The sequence below is a fragment of the Astatotilapia calliptera genome, chromosome 3 (genome assembly GCF_964374335.1).
Source record: "Astatotilapia calliptera chromosome 3, fAstCal68.1, whole genome shotgun sequence".
NCBI lineage: Eukaryota > Metazoa > Chordata > Actinopteri > Cichliformes > Cichlidae > Astatotilapia > Astatotilapia calliptera.
In genome coordinates, this window is record NC_137424.1 from 62,294,021 (window position 1) to 62,313,901 (window position 19,881).

At 40.7% G+C, this 19,881-nt stretch overlaps 1 protein-coding gene across 1 annotated transcript; it reads left to right on the forward strand.

The window, feature by feature from the left end:
* Positions 1 to 6,886: 6,886 nt before the first annotated feature.
* On the forward strand, positions 6,887 to 12,974 carry LOC113013485 (Fc receptor-like protein 5). Its single transcript, XM_080293407.1, has 8 exons — positions 6,887 to 7,516; positions 7,726 to 7,995; positions 8,127 to 8,372; positions 8,569 to 8,706; positions 8,806 to 8,859; positions 9,345 to 9,431; positions 9,609 to 9,703; positions 12,349 to 12,974. Exons 1-8 carry the CDS (start codon positions 7,459 to 7,461, stop codon positions 12,376 to 12,378), a joined length of 978 nt encoding a protein of 325 aa, XP_080149533.1. The 5' UTR covers positions 6,887 to 7,458; the 3' UTR covers positions 12,379 to 12,974.
* The last annotated feature ends 6,907 nt before the right edge of the window (positions 12,975 to 19,881 follow it).

The following is a 19,881-nucleotide window of genomic DNA, read 5'->3' on the forward strand; positions in this document are numbered from 1 at the left end:
AAAGTGCAATAAACTACAAAAAAATTGAAAATCGTTTTTGTTTTTTTAACATATATTTCTAGTTAGAGAAATTTAAGAGGCTTATCCCTCAAAACTGTAAATACAAAAAAGTTGCACAAACTAGTTTCCCACCACAGGAAATTTATTTTAAGTGTCTTCATAGTTTTATTTTTGAAATACACCAATTTTTATATACTGCAGGAAAAACGAAAATAAATATTATAGTGCAAATTTGCAAAATAACAGCATATGCATCACAATAAACTATTTCCAGCAGTGCAATATGAGTCTTAAGCATCCCAGAAACGACACAGAAAGTCATAAAGTCAAACATAACTTTTTAAAACACATAACAAGTAAAACACAAGCTCATAAGGCCCCGATCGTAAAAAACTACATTTCCGCAAAATGACGTCACTTCCGGTTTCGGGCAGGTCATGTGGTCATGTGATAGTTAGCGCTGATGGACATAGGAAGTGTTACAAACAGCTGATGGATCGGCGAAGCGTGTTTCTGGAATATCATGTTTTTGTTGCTGCAAGTGATTTTTATGCAGTTTTTGCAAAGCTATATGTGGAAGGAAACTGTGACCTAGGACAAGCTGATGGCATAAGATGTAAGTACAACTCCTCCAGTTTCATATGCAAAAAAAATTATTGCGCTAGCTTACGTGGTTGCAGTGCTACCGGGATTTAAAAATAGTTACGCAAAACAGAGCGTGCCCGCTCCGATCGGCTGTAAAGGGTTAAAACATGACAATGTTTACTGGTCAGAAGGGGGCACCATAGGACCTGTTCATGCTCACACTCCCAAATAATGCTTAATCTCATGTATGGTTTCACTCCTTGCTCTTTTTTCCATCACCATCTCATTTGTCTCTGCTTTATTAACTGTAATAGTCTCACCAGTGATCAAAACACTGAATTGTCCAAACAACATGTTTTCCTTAGCTTTTCTTATTGCCGTGTTTTTAAATTCCTGTGAATAATAACAACACCATGCTTTCCTTATTGTAGAAATTCTGCTGACATATTCAGCAACAGAAACTCTCAAATTCTGCAAAATTCTTCCAATTCTCTGCATATTTTTTAGTTGCACAGGGATAAATTCAACATAATGTCACAAAGCAGATGCATTAATGCCAGTTATAGTTACATACTTTGTGGTACCGAAATTTAAAAATAGGATTTTTAAAAACAATAATGTAAAATTTAAATCATCATCACATCAATGGCATTCACTAAGGTTTCACAAACAGGCAGAGATGGGTTGTTTCTTGTCTGTAGAAGGCTCTTCATTAAGAGGTGATCATATGCACATGAGGCGCGGCTAAAGTTTGGGAAATTACAAAGAAAATTATTGGTTTTATAATAGTGTTCTGTAAATGATCTCTGCCTGATTCCTGTAATACCGTTTACATATGTTACACTGATAACCAGCCTAAAGAGGATATTGGGGACCATGAAGAAATTATTGAAGGGGCGTGTGCTCAAAGTTAAAAAGGGGCACATAGAACCAGACTGAAACCCACATCTATCAAGAATCTAATATGGAATCACATCATACTATATGACTGCCATCAGTCGGGGACAATGCAAAGCAAAGCCAGACAAAGAGCGATTCAAGAACCCCTAGGAGTGAAAGATCCAGGGAACAGTTCACCCTGCTCAGGCCTGGAGAGGATGCCCGATAACAGATTAATCAAACTTTTTTTTTTTAAATTGCTGTCCATACAGACAATATTAATTCGTAAATGAATGGCTAACTCTTCTCTTTTACATTGCCTCAGTTTATTGAAGTTTGTGGGAATTTATGCACAAATGCAATGTCCCGTCTATGCATTTCAATCAGGATGAGGTTTGGACTTTGAGTGGACCATTGCAAAACCTTAACCCTCTTCTTTTTTAGTCATTCTGGTGTAGATTTGCAGGTGTGCTTCGGTCAAATGTCCTGTTGCATTACTGAATTTTCAAATCAAATCAAATCACTTTTATTGTCACATCACATGTACACTGTTACAGTACAATTCTTGTGTGCGAGCTTCAGAAGCAACAGAGGTGTGTGAAAATACAATAACATAAGAACAAGCAAAATATAAGAATCGGTAAATCTGAGAATTATATGAATAAATATATGTACAATATAAGAGTGTATGCGCATTACTGAATGTGTATACTAAATATGTATATCTACGTGTGTGTGTGTGTATTTATATATATACATATTTTTTTTAAATTAAATAGAATAAACAATAAAATAAAATATACAGAGGTCCGCAGTTGGAAATGTGCAAAACAAGTGGCATTTATATACAGTGTGGAGTGCATAATGTTGAAGCTCTGGTAAGTGAAGCTGAGGTGTCTATGTAGTGTTCAGCAGTCTGATGGCCTGATGGAAGAAGCTGTCTCTCCGTCTGCTGGTACGGGACCGGATGCTGCAGAACCTCCTTCCTGATGGAAGCAGTCTGAACAGTTTATGATGGAGTGACTGGAGTCCTTGATGATCCTCCCCGCTTTCCTCAGATACTGCTACCTGTAGATGTCTTGAAGGGAGGGAAGCTCACCTCCAATTATCCGTTCAGAGCACCACACTACTCTCTGGAGAGCTTTGTGGTTGTAAGCGGTGCTGTTGCCATATCAGGTGGTGATGCATCCAGTGAGGATGCTCTCAATGGCACAGTGATAGAAGGTCCTGAGGATGCGGGGGCTCATGCCGAATCTTTTCAGTCTCCTGAGAAAGAAGAGGCGCTGCTGCGCCTTCTTCACTGTTTTGTTTGTGTGTACTGACCACGTAAGATCCTCAGCCAGATGTACACCAAGGAACCGGAAGCTGCTCACTCTCTCCACAGCAGCGCCGTCGATGGTGATGGGGGTGTGTACTTCTCTGCACCTCCGGAAGTCCACTATCAACTCCTTTGTCTTTGCGACGTTGAGGGTGAGATGGTTGTCTTGACACCAGTGGGTCAGGGCGCTGACCTCCTCCCTGTAAGCCGTCTCATCACCATTGGTGATAAGACCCACCACTGTAGTGTCGTCCGCAAACTCCACAATGATGTCGGAGTTGTTGGTGGCCGTGCAGTCGTAGGTGTAGAGTGAGTACAGGAGAGGGCTCAGTACACACCCCTGTGGAGCACCACTGTTCATTGTGATGGGGGATGAGGTGATGCTGCCCTGTCTGACCACTTGGCGTCTGTCAGACAGGAAGCTAAGGATCCAGCTGCAGAGGGAGCTGCTCAGTCCTAGATCCTGCAGTTTCCTGTCCAGCTTCAAGGGAACGATGGTGTTGAATGCTGAGCTGTAATCTACAAACAGCATTCTCACATATGTGTCTCTCTTCTCCAGGTGCGAGAGAGCAGTATGTAGTGTCAGGGCTATGGCATCATCAGTGGACCTGTCGTGGTGGTTTGCAAATTGTAGAGGGTCCAGTGAGTCGGGTAGTGCTGAGCAGATGAAGTCCCTGACTAGCTTCTTGAAGCATTTGCTCACGATGGGGGTCAGGGCTGTGATTGTTGTTCTGGGACAGCTAATTTGGCTAATTTGTTGAACAGATGACTGTACATTTAGTTCTAGAAAACTTTGGTATAAGGAGTTCATGACTGCAAGGTGCCCAGGTCATGTGGCTCAAAACAAGTCTAAATCATCACCATACTTAAAAGCCCGTACGAGATGTTTGTGCTGATATGCTGTGCGTGGTTGAAAAAAGTGGCATGGGGCATTATGTAAAAAACATATTCACTTAGGTCTTGTCCATCTAAAGGACATTGTTCCAGTGCAAAAGAAAAGAAAACTACCAAAAAAGCGTCACGTTTGGTAATATAGATGCATTTGTTAAAAAAAGCTGGTCAGGGCACTACTAAGAATGAAAGAGAGTGTATCAGTGTTTGGTCAAATTTGATAACTTGTTGAGTTAATTAGGTCCCTATCTAAGAGTCCATAACCATTACTCTAACCATGCCTTTCCTATTTCAGTAGCTGCTGGGGTTTGGAGAAGAGAAGAGTAGTGGAGGCAGCTGCAGCTGATGAATGCTGGGCTGCAGAGGGGGAGCTGAAAAGCTGCCCACATAGGCACTCAAAGAAGAAAGGATCCTGCCAATAAAAGACACTATTACCACACTGTCACATGTCTGGTCATTTCCCGCCACAGTGCTGTTGACATCTGGGCTCAGCATGATGATCTGCGTAGAGCAGTCGGTGGACGCACTGGCTCAAATGGTAGCAGAGGTGGTAGCAATGCATCAGGAGCAGACAGTGGTCCATCGTGAGGGGGCTGATTAACTGATGGACCAAGCTGAGGATTGGACTGCGGGGTTGGCACAACTTGTCGCTTGTTCCTATTTCTTGTCAGCACTGAGATTGATGCTCTACCTGATGTGGGAAGGGGATGCCACAAGGCTTTATTAGACATTTGTAAGTGACAGACAGAAATGTGCGACATTTAGCTCCTCACTGACTCGTTTCTTAATTCTGAGAACAAATTGTCTGGGGTTTCACAACCTGTTGGAGCTGTGTGTGGGGATGCATTTATGACTTATAATGACATGTAGTGTCTGCACTGTACTCATTGGTGACTTGAGTTGACTAGACCACTGACTCTGGTGAGGTGGAGACAGCAGGGCCTTCTTAGGAGGCTCCGCCGCTTCCAGCGGTTCACTTCATAGGAGATTTCCCTGTAGAGCAGTCTTGTGACAACACTCTATGCTCAGCCTTTGACCAAGTTATGGAAATGGTGCCACATATACTTTTGGTGCAATTAGCAGGCAAGGAACATTGGGCTGTGGACGGGGAAGCTGAAAAACTGCCTACATAAACACAGAGAGAACAAAGCAGATTGTAAATACACTGTTACTACACTGACAAGCGTTGGTTCACTTTTCTGCTTCAGCATAATTCAAGCATAAATATTTATGCAAAGTTAAATAAGTGTGTAATTGCCAAAATTATCAAAAAAATACAAAAAAGACAATGAAGGAATTATTAAAATAATTTTATTTCACATTAACAATATTGCACACAAAAATGAACATGCTGCAGACTGAATAAGAAACACAGCAAGGAGTTGTTAAATAATTTTGTTGATGCAATTGTTAAGTGGTTTCCTAATTACTCCAAAAACTGTCCAATACAACAGGTAACAACTGCTTACATGAGAAATGACAGGAGGATGCTTTCATAAATTGTTAGAAAGTTTTTATTTTCTGTAATACCTAAAACAATCACAGTAGACTCACTTTTAGTGAGCACTTTCAGATTTCCTTGCTAAAAAGGAGTATAACAAAACAATAACTACGCATTCATCAGTCTAAGGAGCTTGTAAAGAAAAGCGTCTGGACTTCAAAACATTTCACCTCTCATTCGACAAGCTTCTTCAGTTCTAAAAGTTTGAGGCAGGTAAAACTAATGAGTACTCACGTTAATTAAAATATCTTAATCTAAGAAGATTGAAGACAACATACTGAAAATATGTTGTACAACAAATGCTTAAAGCTGTATAGGATATTGTGCTTTCTATGAAAGCAACGAAGTAGGTAAATGTTTTTGTTTGTCATTGTTCTTGTCTTTGTCTTTGTGTCTTTTGTCTTTGTTTTGTCTACAGAATCAAACAACCTCCGGTAAACCAGAAGTGAGTGCTGGAGCACAGAAGAAAAGAGAAGTAGTAACCACGTGTCTATTCAATAGAGTGCCACACCCTGTGTGCAAAAGAGGGTATTACAACATCTTTTAAAGAAGAGTGAGTTAGTGCCAACTAGTGGTAGGATTGAGATACAGTGGCTTGCAAAAGTATTCGGCCCCCTTGAACTTTTCCACATTTTGTCACATTACAGCCACAAACATGAATCAATTTTATTGGAATTCCATGTGAAAGACCAACACAAAGTGGTGCACACGAGAGAAGTGGAATGAAACTCATACATGATTCCAAACATTTTTACAAATAAATAACTGAAAAGTGGGGTGTGTGTAATTATTCAGCCCCCTTTGGTCTGAGTGCAGTCAGTTGCCCATAGACATTGCCTGATGAGTGCTAATGACTAAATAGAGTGCTCTCCCCCCCTTCATGTTCAGATTTTCTGTTTAGTTTTAGTTTTTCCCAGTTCAGGTTATCTTTAGTTCTGTTTTTGCCATCCTCGCCTTGTGTTCCATTATTTACAATAAATCTCCCTCATATCTCAGTAAGTGCCTGCATTCGAGTCCTTTTCCCACACACCACATGACTGCTGCTGCAGCCGTGATAAAAAGACGAACACGATAAGGTGGCATGGGATAAAATAGGAAGAAAAACTTGGGGCTCAAGGAAAACTGACATGAGTAAGACAAGGTTTTCGGAGAACCATAACAAGAGTGTGTCAAACTATGGTTAAAAGTAAGAGACATAATCATTTGACACAAAGCCAGAGTTTCAAGGCAATTAAGGTCAGACTGTCAGCTACAGAGGCCACACCTATGGTTTGTGGGTCTTCCCACAGTGTCCCTACATGGGCTCCATTCACCATTCACATCTGTGGGCAATTTAAAAACAATAATCAGCCTAACCCCAGCATGTCTTTGGACTGTGGAAGGAAACCAGATTACCCAGAGAAAACCCACGCAAACACAGGGAGACCATGCAAACTCCACAAAGAACTCATGTTGTGGTTTGAACTCAGAACCTTCTTGCTTTGAGGCAACAGTGCTAAGCACCACACCATTGAGCAGTCTCTCTGTACTTTAAAAAAAATAGAGAAGCTATGATTTAGTGCTGTCAGCGTTAATCTTGTTAAAATGACGTTAATGTCATAACTGCATTAACGCAGCAAATCTCCGTTAGCGGGTTACTGCGGATCACCCCATGTGTGGGTCTGCACGGCCTCAACCCGTTAGCGTGGTTAGCTCATTAATGTGTCATTTTTAACGAGATTAACACTGACAGCACTACTATGATTACAAGGCTTGATACAGAATTATCTTTACTCTTTTGTCCTTGACAGGTTAGACCACAATAAATAGCAAAAGCATTTATGTGAAGTGTGTATTCATTTTCTGCCTTGTTATAACCCCACTGATTTTCCTACGGTTTTGAGATCTTGTGTGATTTTTTTTTTATATTGCATGTCCAGGCAACTAATTACACTTGTAATGTAAATGTAATAACCACCCCAATTTTTTTTTCAAGTGATCTAGATGAACAGGTCCAGGAATGGTGGACCTCCTTTACAGCTGAATTCTGTCAGACTCATATATGTTGAAGCATCATGAGTAAATCAACTGCACAGGAACAGGAAACCTGCCCTCCCCCAATGATATTCTTCAGTTGTATTTTAGTCTGTTACTCAGTCAGTCAGCAGCAAGACAACATGGTGATTACAACTCCCTGCTTCAGACTATGTGAGTAATTGTTGTAAGGTTTATTTTTATATTTTATATTTACTGTATATATGTCTGTACATCATATAATTTATGGCTTTCCTGTGCTGATCTAGTAATGCTTGAAGTTATTCTGCTGGGGACACATGTTCGAAATGGCTTTACCCAAAAAATGGGTGAGTACGTTAGAGACGTTAATAAAAGAAATAATCTTTTTTTACTTTTTTGGAGAGTGAGTAAGTTGGGATTGACTTAAACATTTTATAAGTCTGTTGATGATGTTTATTAAAATCCTTTTTAAGTTTAATCATCTTTTACTAACACATTTTATAAGAATTTTGATTATTCTGTTTATTATTAATCTTGTGATGTTTCTAATTTTCAGGTGCAGCTACTCTTCGTGTGACTCCTAACAGACTCCAACACTTTCAATTCAAGTCTTTATCTTTTGTCTGTGAGAGCCCTGATGGTTCTGCTGAACTGAGAGGAATCAAAACCTCTGAGGACAAGTTAGAATCTTTTAGTCCATTATGTAATAGTAAAGGAAATTCCTCTTCATGCACAATTACTCAAACTTATGTAACAGACAGTGCAGAGTACTGGTGTGAGGTTAAAGGGGGTCAGAGAAGCAACAGTGTCAACATTACCATAACTGGTAAGTTCATCATATTTGTGAAATTAGTAAAGAGCTTTATTTTAAAATTAGGTGAGATTTATTGTCCACTTTGTCTTGTATGGTACAGAATGTATTTGTATTTGTCATTTAACATTTTGCATTTTCTTCAGATGGTTCTGTCATCCTACAGAGTCCAGTTTTCCCTGTTTTTGAGGGAAACAATGTGACTCTGCGCTGCATAAGCAAGACAACTCACAACAACCAAAGTGCAAATTTCTACAAAGACGATGGCCTCATAGACCGGAGCCCTTCTGACAACATGGAAATTAACAGTGTTTCCAGGTCTGATGAAGGACGATACAAGTGCAGCATTTCTGGTGTTGGAACATCACCAGAAAGCTGGCTTTATGTCAGATGTAAGGCTAAAACTATATCTACTTATTTCTGTGTCTGAGCTTCATAGAGAGAGAAATGTGACTCCATCAATTAGATTTTGGATTTTTTGGTCCTGATGAAAATGTTTATTTTATAAAAATGACGTTACATTTTTTTTATGTTTAAAGTCAGAAAAATTACACATACAATGCTATTTATAAAGTTGTACCATTGCAGCATATTCTTCAGGAGAGACCCTGTCTGATGACTTCAATTCCACTCCTGACTTATTCCTGCTGTGGATTGTGTTGCCTCTTTTAGTGATAATATTGACACTGCTGGTAGTCGGATTTCTTAATACTTGCAAACACAGAGGTAATTCAGTTTTTTTCAGTTTACATAATTTCTAAGAATAATCTTCTGTTCCCAATTTAATTTTTTTCTAATGCTGGGTTTTTCTTTTCTATTCATTAGTTTCCTCAAAGACATCGACAGCAGCATCAAACTCAGATGAAGACCATCCAGGAGGTGAGAGAGAAATAATTATCACAATTGTATTACTCTATTTCATGCTTGTTACCAATTTTATGGCCTTCTATCTATTTATCAAATTTGTTAATCAGTCCAAGTCAAGGTCACAGTGGGACTGGACGACTTTTGTCTTAATCAATTTAAATCGATTAAAAGTGTATCGCATGTATGAGAGACTGAATGATACAATTTCTAGTAAGTTTATATATAACAAAATTAAAATGAAAGCTTAAAGTGAAGTGTGGTATTTTTATGTGACATATGTTGCACCGAGGGATTATTTTTGTGTCTGCTCGGTATGTCGTATGTGGGTTTTTTTGTTTTAGACACTGTTGATGCTTCGATAACTTAAAACTCTGTCTTAGGTCAAACCACAGCACAAAGCCTGAAAAAGAGAAGCGTGAGGGCTACCAACAACAGCTTTATTGTTTAAATATATATATTCTAATACATACATGCATAATAACCTCTCTTGCCTACAGATGATTCTTCCCCTTCAGACGATATCTCAGAACAACCTGTTTACACCACTGTGATCATAAACAAGACAGAACAAACTCAAGAACTGGGTTCGTTTGTTATGAACATGTGGTTATTTTATTGCATTTTTTTCTTTATTTCCTTCCTTTTATGAATTTATGCCAGAACAGTTAAGTCACATTTCACAAATATTTACAGATATCTTATATTAAAAATGTAATCCTTCTTTCCTAAAAGAAAACATATATTTTCAATTTCAATGGCAGAATCAGGATTATCACGCTCCACACTGCCCCCGAGTCCCCCAGCAGTTGAAGAGTCAAGTTCTCCAGAGATGGTCATTTATTCACCCATCCAGACAGTAAGACTATTTTTGCCTACAGTGAGCTACATTTTAGAATTTACTAAATAATATTTTTAATGTAAATACATATTCAATTTTATTACTGTAAACCATCTTTTATGGTCCCCTTAAGTTTCTGTGATTTGCTCTGGTATTATCATTAGACCAAAGTTATATAGTTTTTGTTTATTCCACGTTAACTTAATGTGATGAAGTGATCAAAGAAGTTAAAAATAAAATAAAAATATTATGCAGGTTATACGATGCATGACTGAGGAAGATGGCCTCCAATACTAATATATCTTTAATTGCATTTGTTAAAATAAAAATTAAAAGAATAAAACAATAAAAACTTACCGTGGCACAGCCTATTCTGTAACAGTGTCCTAAATTAAAAAAAGGAACTGGACTTACCAGTAGCTGAGGACCATAAAAGAAGAAAATCACACGTAAAAACCAAATCTACACCCTGTGCTGTACAACACAGGAGGTGTGGACAACGACCCACCACCGAAGGTCCCACAGCTACTGTTGTGTCCTCAGTTCACTGCAATAAAAACAAAACAAAAAACATAAAGGTTCACAAAAACCTAAAAGGACACTGATGTTTAATTCAACATTTAATGCAAAGATACACACACGCGCACACACACACACACACACACGCACGCACGCACGCACGCACGCACGCACGCACGCACGCACGCACGCACGCACGCACGCACGCACACACACACACACACACACACACACATTTAAAACAGAATAAAAACATACACAGGCCTAGTAACTTGACCCACACAAGTGAACTGTGGCCTGTACAAGTTATAGTTGTTGTGATATTTGATCGTATTGTACCCCAAAAAGGAATTCACACAGCTCTCTGTGGCATGTGGAGCAAGTCAGCTGGGCAGGTACAAATGTCATCATAAACAACCAACAAAGTGCGCAGACAAAGGATCACTCCAGCCCAGCTACGTGGGCACAAGTGTAAACAATATCACAAAATAAAAACTGGATATAAAGCGAGGCGAGACGAGACAAAACAAGACAAGACAAGGCAGCTGTTCCTTCAAGGATGAGCCCAAAGCAGCAGCTGCTGCAGGCATTTGCTTCAGGTTGACTGGGCAGAAACAATCACCACTGACCACTGAGCAGAGGCTATAACAGACAGCAAGCAAGTCCTGGAAATAACAAATGCATTTAGCACTTAGCTTTCTCTAATTTGGAGTCAATGAAAAATAATGCTAAATGCTGCAACTGCCCCTCTCCTCAATGGCTGGAGTTAAATAAATCAGCCACTCTACAGACATGACCACAAATACGCACTGGTGTCAAGCCAGCCTCCACTTTGTTTTGCATTCCCTGTCCCAACCACAAGAGACTGGAAACCTGATTTCAAAACGAAAGCTCTCAAAACCTGATTTCAAGGTAAAGACCAGCTTCGAGCAATTGTAGCTTCAACATTAACCCTGATTTTTTTTTAAAAAAAGGCTTCAAACCCTGTTTTCAAAATAAAAGCCCACTGAATGAATTTAACAGACATGTTTAGTACATAATAACAAATATTATTTAATCTTGTTGACACACACTAATGTTAGATCCAAATGACACACCCTTGTACTTTAGCGGTGCCCTGTCAATATCTTCGTTTGGATTTCAAAGTAAGTTTATATCGACAGTATACAACCTCACAGGGACATCATGTCATGTCTGTCACATTTTCTCTTCCAAAACAAAAGCCCTTTGAAATTGCCGCTATATGAACTACTTTCAGTGACTTCAGAATGCTCTTAAAAGGAAAATCGTGTTTCCACAGGATAATTGCAGTTCATATCAAAAGTATACAACCTGACAGGTATACCATGTCAATATCAAGTCAGTCTGATTTATTTTGTCTTCCAAAATAACAGCCCTTTGAAATTGCCCATATATAACTTTCAATGACTTAGGAATGCTCTTAAAAGGAAAATTCATCTTTCCAGAGACTGACTGAGAGACTAACTAACCTGAGCCACAGATGCAAGTTACAGATGCGCTGAGCCACTAACCTGAGCCACGGGGCAACCGTGGCTCAGGTTAGTGGCTCAGCGCATCTGTAACCGGAAGGTCGCAGGTTCGATTCCCGGGCTCTCTGTCCTGGTCGTTGTGTCCTTGGGCAAGACACTTTATCCTACCGTCTACTGATGTTGGCCAGAGGGGCCAATGGCGCAATATGGCAGCCTCGCTTCAGTCAATCTGCCCCAGGGCAGCTGTGGCTACAACTGTAGCTTGACTCCACCAGTGTGTGAAAGTGAATGAATAGTGGTATTGTAAAGCACTTTGGGTGCCTTGAAAAGTTCTATATAAATCCAATCCATTATTATTATAACTGCAGTTTATATTGACAGTATAAAACCACACAAGGATTCAATGTCAATTTCAAGCTGCTCTGATGTTGCCTTTTAAAGTAATGGCTGTTTGCAGACCCCACCCTTTGATTAAAGTGCAACCTGACTAACCTGACTAACCTGACTAGCATCCGTACAGAAAGTGAGAGCATGAAAGAGAAATGTACAGTAGCCTATCTGGCTACATTAAGTTAAAAAACGAGCGTGAACATCAGGGCAATATCCTGTAAAAGCTAAGTGTTATATTATAGTGGGTTTTTTTCTGTCTTACAGGCCACAAACAAGCAAACTTCAAACACCTGAACAGTAAACTGCAGAAAGGAGGCAAACCTGTCATTGTTACTGGGTCGTTGACTGAGTGCTTTGAGTTCATTTCTCTTCATTCCCACTTAAGAGTTTTCTTAATTATTTCCAGTGTTCTCAAAATTAGAGTTCTAAGGTTATGGTAATGATCTACTCCTTGAGTTTTAGTTAATATTTATTTGTGCCTTGAGGCCATTGTTGTTGTGATCGTGCGCTTTATAAATAAATTGAATTGAATTGTTTTTTTTCTTTTAGTATTCTGATAATCTTGGTGTTGTTTCTTGTTATATTTTCACACTCTCTTCTGTGTTTCGTGTGTGCAGCTAAATTAGGTGTTCAGATGTTATGTTATGTCCCGTCTTATTTTGCCAGTCTCTCTGCTTCCCCAGCTGTGTCTCTCTCCCTGATTACCTCGTGTGTATATTTAAGCACTCAGTTTTCCTCAGTTCCCTGTTGTGTTCTTCCACATATGACATTTTTTGTTATTATTATCTATTGCTGTGTACTGGGATTTTGTTTTTGCACTTTTGGCTCAAGCCCAGCTTTGTTATATATTTTCGTGTGAGTTCCAGTAATAAAGCAGTCTTCTCGAGTTTGCCCTTTGTCTCTGCAGTCATGCATATTGGGTTTAAAATCTGCCTGTCCTGACAAAACCCACTTGAAGCCACACTTGATATGTGCAGAAGATCAAGAACATTTGCTTTGTTAAAATTGCAACTTTCTAATAATTGTTATAGTGTTTGTGTAGTGTCTATACACACTATCATCCACTGTCAGTTTTATGTAAATCAAAGCTTTCACGTGTTATAAAAGGGTAATTACATGTTGCTTATCTTTGCTTGGCGTGTGTCTTTCTACTAAAACAAAGTTAATGCAAAATTAAGAAATTATAATTTGGTCTGAAACAGTATTGACAGTAACACAACTTTGACATTTTGTGTCTGTAGCTATCAAGGTGGTGGAAAATAAAGAGCTGTATTTTTTGTTTGTTTATGTTAATATTCAATAGTTAAGTATACTTAACTTAACATACTTAAATCCCTTCAAATGTGGGATAATGACAAATGACATGTAAAATTTTTGGTTTAACTCGATGTCATTTTATCACAGTTTAACACTCTTTGAAGTCTGACTTTACTTTTAGTATCAGACTTTTTTTTTGTCTCTGTTGTTATCTGCAAGTAATCTATTGTCTATTGTCGTGGAAATTTTAACAATAACCTGCAACACACCCAGTGAGCGTTTTGAAGTGTATTTAACAAACACATTACAATGTGGGGAGAGCATCCCAGACAAGCATTCGGATCATCATGGCCAGGCTTTTATACACAGACAAAGACATTCCACAACTCTTATATGTTGGCCCAGCTCACAGGGGATATACCTGCAGCCCCATCCTTAACCCCTCCTTCCTCACAAAGAGAATTATGACCTTGTCACCTGAAGATTTACATCCCTGATAAGTAGAAGGAGTCTCACTATCTGTTAAACGTATCACCTGAACTTAAAATGGCCCCACTGTGTTTGTAGAACTCACGTGATAGAGCATAAGGCCCAACTGTAGTGCACATGCATACAACTAAGTGAGAAAGTGATATTACTACTACTAATGTGATATGGTTAAAATATGTGATTAATACACGAGAAAAGAAAGATGTAGGATATGAGGTAACTATTAACAAACCTAGGATTTAAGGTTTCATTAACCCCTGGAGGGTCCTAGAAAAATGCATACACTATTGGTCTTAGAGCCACAAATCGACCCAAGACCCTCCAGGGGTTAATATATAATCATCATATGTATGGTTAATAAAGCATTATAAAACAGTACAACCGAGTTAAAGGAAAGTAAGAATATGCTCATTTCAAGGTTGGACACCATATGTAATACATTTAAATACTGATGTATTATTATTAGTACTAGTATTAGTAGAAGTAGTCACATATGCTATAACTTGTTTTGCTTAAGAGCTGAATAATACAGCCTGTGTCAGCAGTATTATAATTTGTTCTTAGAGTATTCTGAACAATACAGAATAGTATTTTGGTACAAAGTATGACAGAATCTTTCATTTTGCTGGTTTACGTGTTTTAGTTATGTTCCATTCAAAACTAAATTTTAATTAATTTTCCAATAAAAGTTTTGAAACTTGTGAAATGCTCATGATTAGTATTTTTACTAAAATTTGTCATGCATGTAAATCCTTTACTGCCACTTGAAGTTAGATAATACAACTTTCATCGTAATCATTTTTATAAAAAGAAAAAGTAACAAAAACAAGAATAAACTTGTTTCTGGTTGGTGTGGTTTGTGGCTCAACTGCAGGGGAGGAGTGCAGCGAGCTGATCCGAAACACAGCTGGAGTGGCATATGGAGATAAACTGAGCGATCAGCTCTGAACATGCAAAAAACGTTAATAGAAAGTGAAACCCTGGACTCTGTGTGTGCCAGGATCTCACTAATTTTTCTCAGGTTTTAGTGTAGCTTACCTGGTATTTAGATTTTTAAAAATGTATTTATTATTTTTTGTTTGATTGAAGTTTTTATGCTGAATACACAGGTGTGGATTCTCCATCAGCCCTTTAGCTGAATGCCCACCCCCCAACAACAACAACAACAACAAAGTTAAAAATAAATTTAATAGAAATCTGATGATCCATCGTCTAAAATCCATCTTAAACTCCAGAATACATCAGCTAACATCAAAATAAATAAATTTCATGTATTTTTATTATAAGTTGTACTAGTAGTATGTGAAAAGACATTGGAATGAGTGTTTGAATATGAGGCCAAGACTAAAGGATTTAGAGAAATATTTAAATTTATTTTATAAACATGAAACAGTTTAAATAATGACTGAGATTTTTTTTTAATGAATACACTTACTGTACATAAAATTAAAAGTTTTACACACACACAAAAGCTTTTGGCAGACCCTGGAGATAATGGGGATGTGTTGTTGTTGGTGACACATATGGAAAACAACAAAAAAAAAAACAAAGACCTGAAGTGACACTGCTGAAAACAATGAAAAGTGTATACTAAAGCCGCTGTCTGCTGTGTTTGTAAAATTTTCAGTTTTTCATTTTTCTTTTATTTCCAGTGACCTCAGTACTCAGTGTTGGGGAGTAACGGAGTACCGCAGCTATATTTAAAATACAAAATATAAGTAACTGCATTCCGTTACAGTTACTGTTTAAAAGGGTGGTATTCAGTTACTTTGTTGAAATAAATGGATTACACGGTGGTCTTTTCCTGTATCATATGCTAGTCTATGCCCTATCTATTATCTATATTTATTTATTATCTATTTTTGGTAATTCCACGCTGGTAGAAACCCAAACAAAACACCCATTAAGACGCTCTAATGCCTCTATCTCAATCTCGTGGCCCATGTCACCTCTACTCGCAGCCCGCATAATGATGTGAAGAAATATTTTTTCTGTCCATTATGCTCGCAGTGTCCAAGCATTTTTTTTTTCTTTTCATACAATTTTTAAAATATGTCTGATTCCATTTGCAATTGGTGCTGCTGAACTGTGGACTAGCAGTGATGCACAAAATATTGCCATTTATCGGTATCCGTCAGTACTAGTAGTAGAGACTAGGACAACAGCATCAGTCAAAGGCTCCTAAAATACATTAGTCTCACCCATGTTCTTTTTTCTGCATTTCCAAACAAGAAAAGCAACAAAAGTTAAAAACATAATGCCAGCAATCAATACAGCAACGGTAGATGTATCTAAATCAACAGAAAAATCATCTGAAATGATAAAGCACATAAGATATGACAATTCTTAATAAGCTTACATACAGTAGGCTTTGTCAAGTTTGCTAGTTAGTTAGCTTCTCTGTACTGGTTGTTTTGTTGGATTCTACAGGTGATGTTGTTGCTGTGTCCTTTTTCCAGAGACAGTCTGCTGCTGAGGACATAAAGGTCATCAAGACCTATGAGCTGTAAGATAAGATAGAACTTTATTAATCCCTCGGGTGGGTTCCTCTGGGAAATTCGGTTTCCAAAAGCACAGCACCGACAGAAGTTACAGAATGTTATATATATATATATATATATATATATATATATATATATATATATATATATATATATATATATATATTTGGAACAGAGGATCGCAAGTTCGATTCCTGCCTGGGGCGTCTGTATCCAGTAAGGGTCCTAAGGCTAGACCCCCTATGCTAAGCAAGCCTACCGCAGACATGAGCGAGACAGATAAATATGAAGGCATGCCGGCTCGGACGTCGCCCGGATCAACAAGGTCCGCGTCAGGTGTTGAGGAACCAGGGCACCCTGACGAAAAGTGGGCTACTGGAACAAGAAGGCATCGGTGGGCAAGAGACGAAAACAGGGCGTTGTTGGAATGCTACTACGCAAGTAACCCCGGCGGAAGGGGCTACATGAATAGGATGAGGGACCTATGGATTCTTCGATACCCAACATCCACAATGACGGCGAAACAACTAGTAGCTCAGTGTTCCAACATTCGAAAGAAGGGACTGCTCTCACAGCTAGAGATTGACGAGGTACAACACAAATGCTACGGCAAGGAGGAGTCAGGACGCCAGGTCAGGGGGGAGATATCATCACCCCCACCCGAGATTGGGTACATAGCCCCAAGTGCGATAGGAGAAGGATCGTTGAGTGCGAGAGGAACTGACCTGAAAAATAGGATCATGGCCAAGCTTGAAACCTGGATCCCCCGTAGCCGGTTACCAAGATTACGTGAAGTACCCTCAGAAGGTCTGCTAGATGATGTTAATGCAGCACTACGGGCAATACCTACAACCACGATTACCGACACTAACAAGCTGATCTACAATACGGCAGCAGTGATCAGTGAGATGCTTGGCTACAAGTTGAACAGCCACAAGGGGCAGTACCCTCCATGGAGAAGGAGGCTAGAGGGCAAGATCAAAGTAGCACGGAGGGAGGTTAGCCAACTAACGGAGTTGCAGAAAGGTGCGACAAATAAGGTGCCTAAGAAATACAGCAAGCTGTCCATACCTGAGGCCTTGGAAACTGCCAAGCAACGACTCACAGCCTTGGCCAGCCGCTTGAGGAGGTACACCAGAGAGATAGAAGGCAGGAGAATAAACCAGCTGTTCTCCACAGAACCAGCAAAGGTGTACTCTCAGTGGCAAGGGAACAATAAGAGAACAGCACCACCAAGGCTGGAGACGGAGCAATACTGGAAGAGCATATGGGAGAAGGATGCAACCCATAACGGCAATGCTCAGTGGCTAGAGGATCTGAGGGCAGACCACAGCGACCTCCCTGAACAGGGTCCAGTAGCCATCACAGTGGCAGATATCCAAGAAAGGGTCTCCAGTATGAAGAGTTGGACAGCACCAGGGCCCGACATGGTTCACGCCTACTGGCTGAAGAAGCTGACTGCACTCCATGAGCGTCTGGCAGCACAAATGAACCAGCTGCTAGTTAACGAAAGACACCCAGAATGGCTAACTGAAGGCCGGACGGTCCTGATCCCCAAGGACCCCAAGAAGGGACCGGTCCCCTCCAACTACCGACCAATAACCTGCCTCAGTACTACATGGAAGCTCCTGTCAGGCATCATATCGGCTAAGATGAACAGGCACATGGGTCAATACATGAGCGGGACACAGAAAGGAATTGGCAAGAATACCAGAGGTGCAAAACACCAGCTACTGGTAGACAGAACAATCAGCCGAGACTGCAAGACCAGACTGACCAACCTGTGCACTGCCTGGATTGATTACAAGAAGGCCTATGACTCAATGCCCCACACCTGGATCCTGGAATGCCTAGAATTGTACAAGATCAATGGGACCCTAAGAGCCTTCATCAGGAACTCAATGGGGATGTGGCGTACAACACTAGAGGCCAACTCCAAGCCCATAGCACAAGTTACCATCAAGTGCGGGATCTACCAAGGAGATGCTCTGTCCCCACTGCTGTTCTGCATAGGCCTGAACCCCCTCAGTGAGATCATTAACAAGACTGGCTACGGATACCGACTACGGAACGGAGCAGTTGTCAGCCACCTCCTGTACATGGATGACATCAAGCTGTATGCCAAGAGTGAACGAGACATCGATTCACTGATCCACACTACCAGGCTATACAGCAATGACATTGGAATGTCGTTCGGACTGGAGAAGTGTAGTCGGATGGTAACAAAGAGAGGGAAGGTAGTCAGAACTGAGGGGATTGAACTACCAGAAGGCAACATTGCAGACATAGAGGACAGTTACAAGTACCTGGGGATCCCGCAGGCAAATGGGAACCATGAAGAGGCCGCTAGAAAGGCTGCAACCACCAAGTACCTGCAGAGGGTCAGGCAAGTCCTGAGGAGTCAGCTGAATGGTAAGAACAAGATCCGGGCCATCAACACATACGCCCTGCCCGTGATCAGGTACCCTGCTGGGGTAATAAGCTGGCCAAAGGAGGAGATAGAAGCCACTGACATAAAGACAAGAAAGCTCCTGACAATGCATGGAGGGTTTCACCCCAAGTCCAGCACCCTGAGGCTGTACGCTAAGCGGAAGGAAGGGGGCCGGGGACTGGTGAGTGTCAGCACCACAGTCCAGGATGAGACAAGGAACATCCAAGAATACATTGGGAAGATGGCCCCAACTGACCGAGTGCTCAGTGAATACCTCAGGCAGCAGAAACCCAAGAAAGAGGAGGGAGACGAGGAACCATCATGGAAGGACAGGCCCCTGCACGGTATGTACCACCGGCAGATAGAGGAGGTGGCTGATATCCAGAAATCCTACCAGTGGCTGGACAAAGCTGGACTGAAAGACAGCACAGAGGCACTAATCATGGCAGCACAAGAACAAGCTCTGAGTACAAGATCCATAGAGGCTGGGGTCTATCACACCAGGCAAGACCCCAGGTGCAGGCTGTGTAAAGATGCCCCAGAAACAATCCAGCACATAACAGCAGGGTGCAAGATGCTAGCAGGCAAGGCATACATGGAACGCCATAACCAAGTGGCCGGCATAGTGTACAGGAACATCTGTGCCGAGTATAACCTGGAAGTCCCGAGGTCAAAATGGGAGATGCCCCCAAGGGTGGTGGAGAATGACCGAGCTAAGATCCTGTGGGACTTCCAGATACAGACGGACAAAATGGTGGTGGCTAACCAACCGGACATAGTGGTGGTAGACAAACAGAAGAAGACGGCCGTAGTGATCGATGTAGCGGTTCCGAATGACAGCAATATCAGGAAGAAGGAACACGAGAAGCTGGAGAAATACCAAGGGCTCAGAGAAGAGCTCGAGAGGATGTGGAGGGTGAAGGTAACGGTGGTCCCCGTGGTAATCGGAGCACTAGGTGCGGTGACTCCCAAGCTAGGCGAGTGGCTCCAGCAGATCCCGGGAACAACATCGGAGATCTCTGTCCAGAAGAGCGCAGTCCTGGGAACAGCTAAGATACTGCGCAGGACCCTCAAGCTCCCAGGCCTCTGGTAGAGGACCCGAGCTTGAAGGATAAACCG

Coding starts and splice junctions, on each gene's coding strand:
- LOC113013485 (XM_080293407.1), top strand. CDS start 7,459: ATGCTTGAAGTTATTCTGCTGGGGACACATGTTCGAAATGGCTTTACC. Junction 7,517..7,725: donor TGGCTTTACCCAAAAAATGG/GTGAGTACGTTA, acceptor TCTAATTTTCAG/GTGCAGCTACTCTTCGTGTG. Junction 9,432..9,608: donor AGAACAAACTCAAGAACTGG/GTTCGTTTGTTA, acceptor TTTCAATGGCAG/AATCAGGATTATCACGCTCC.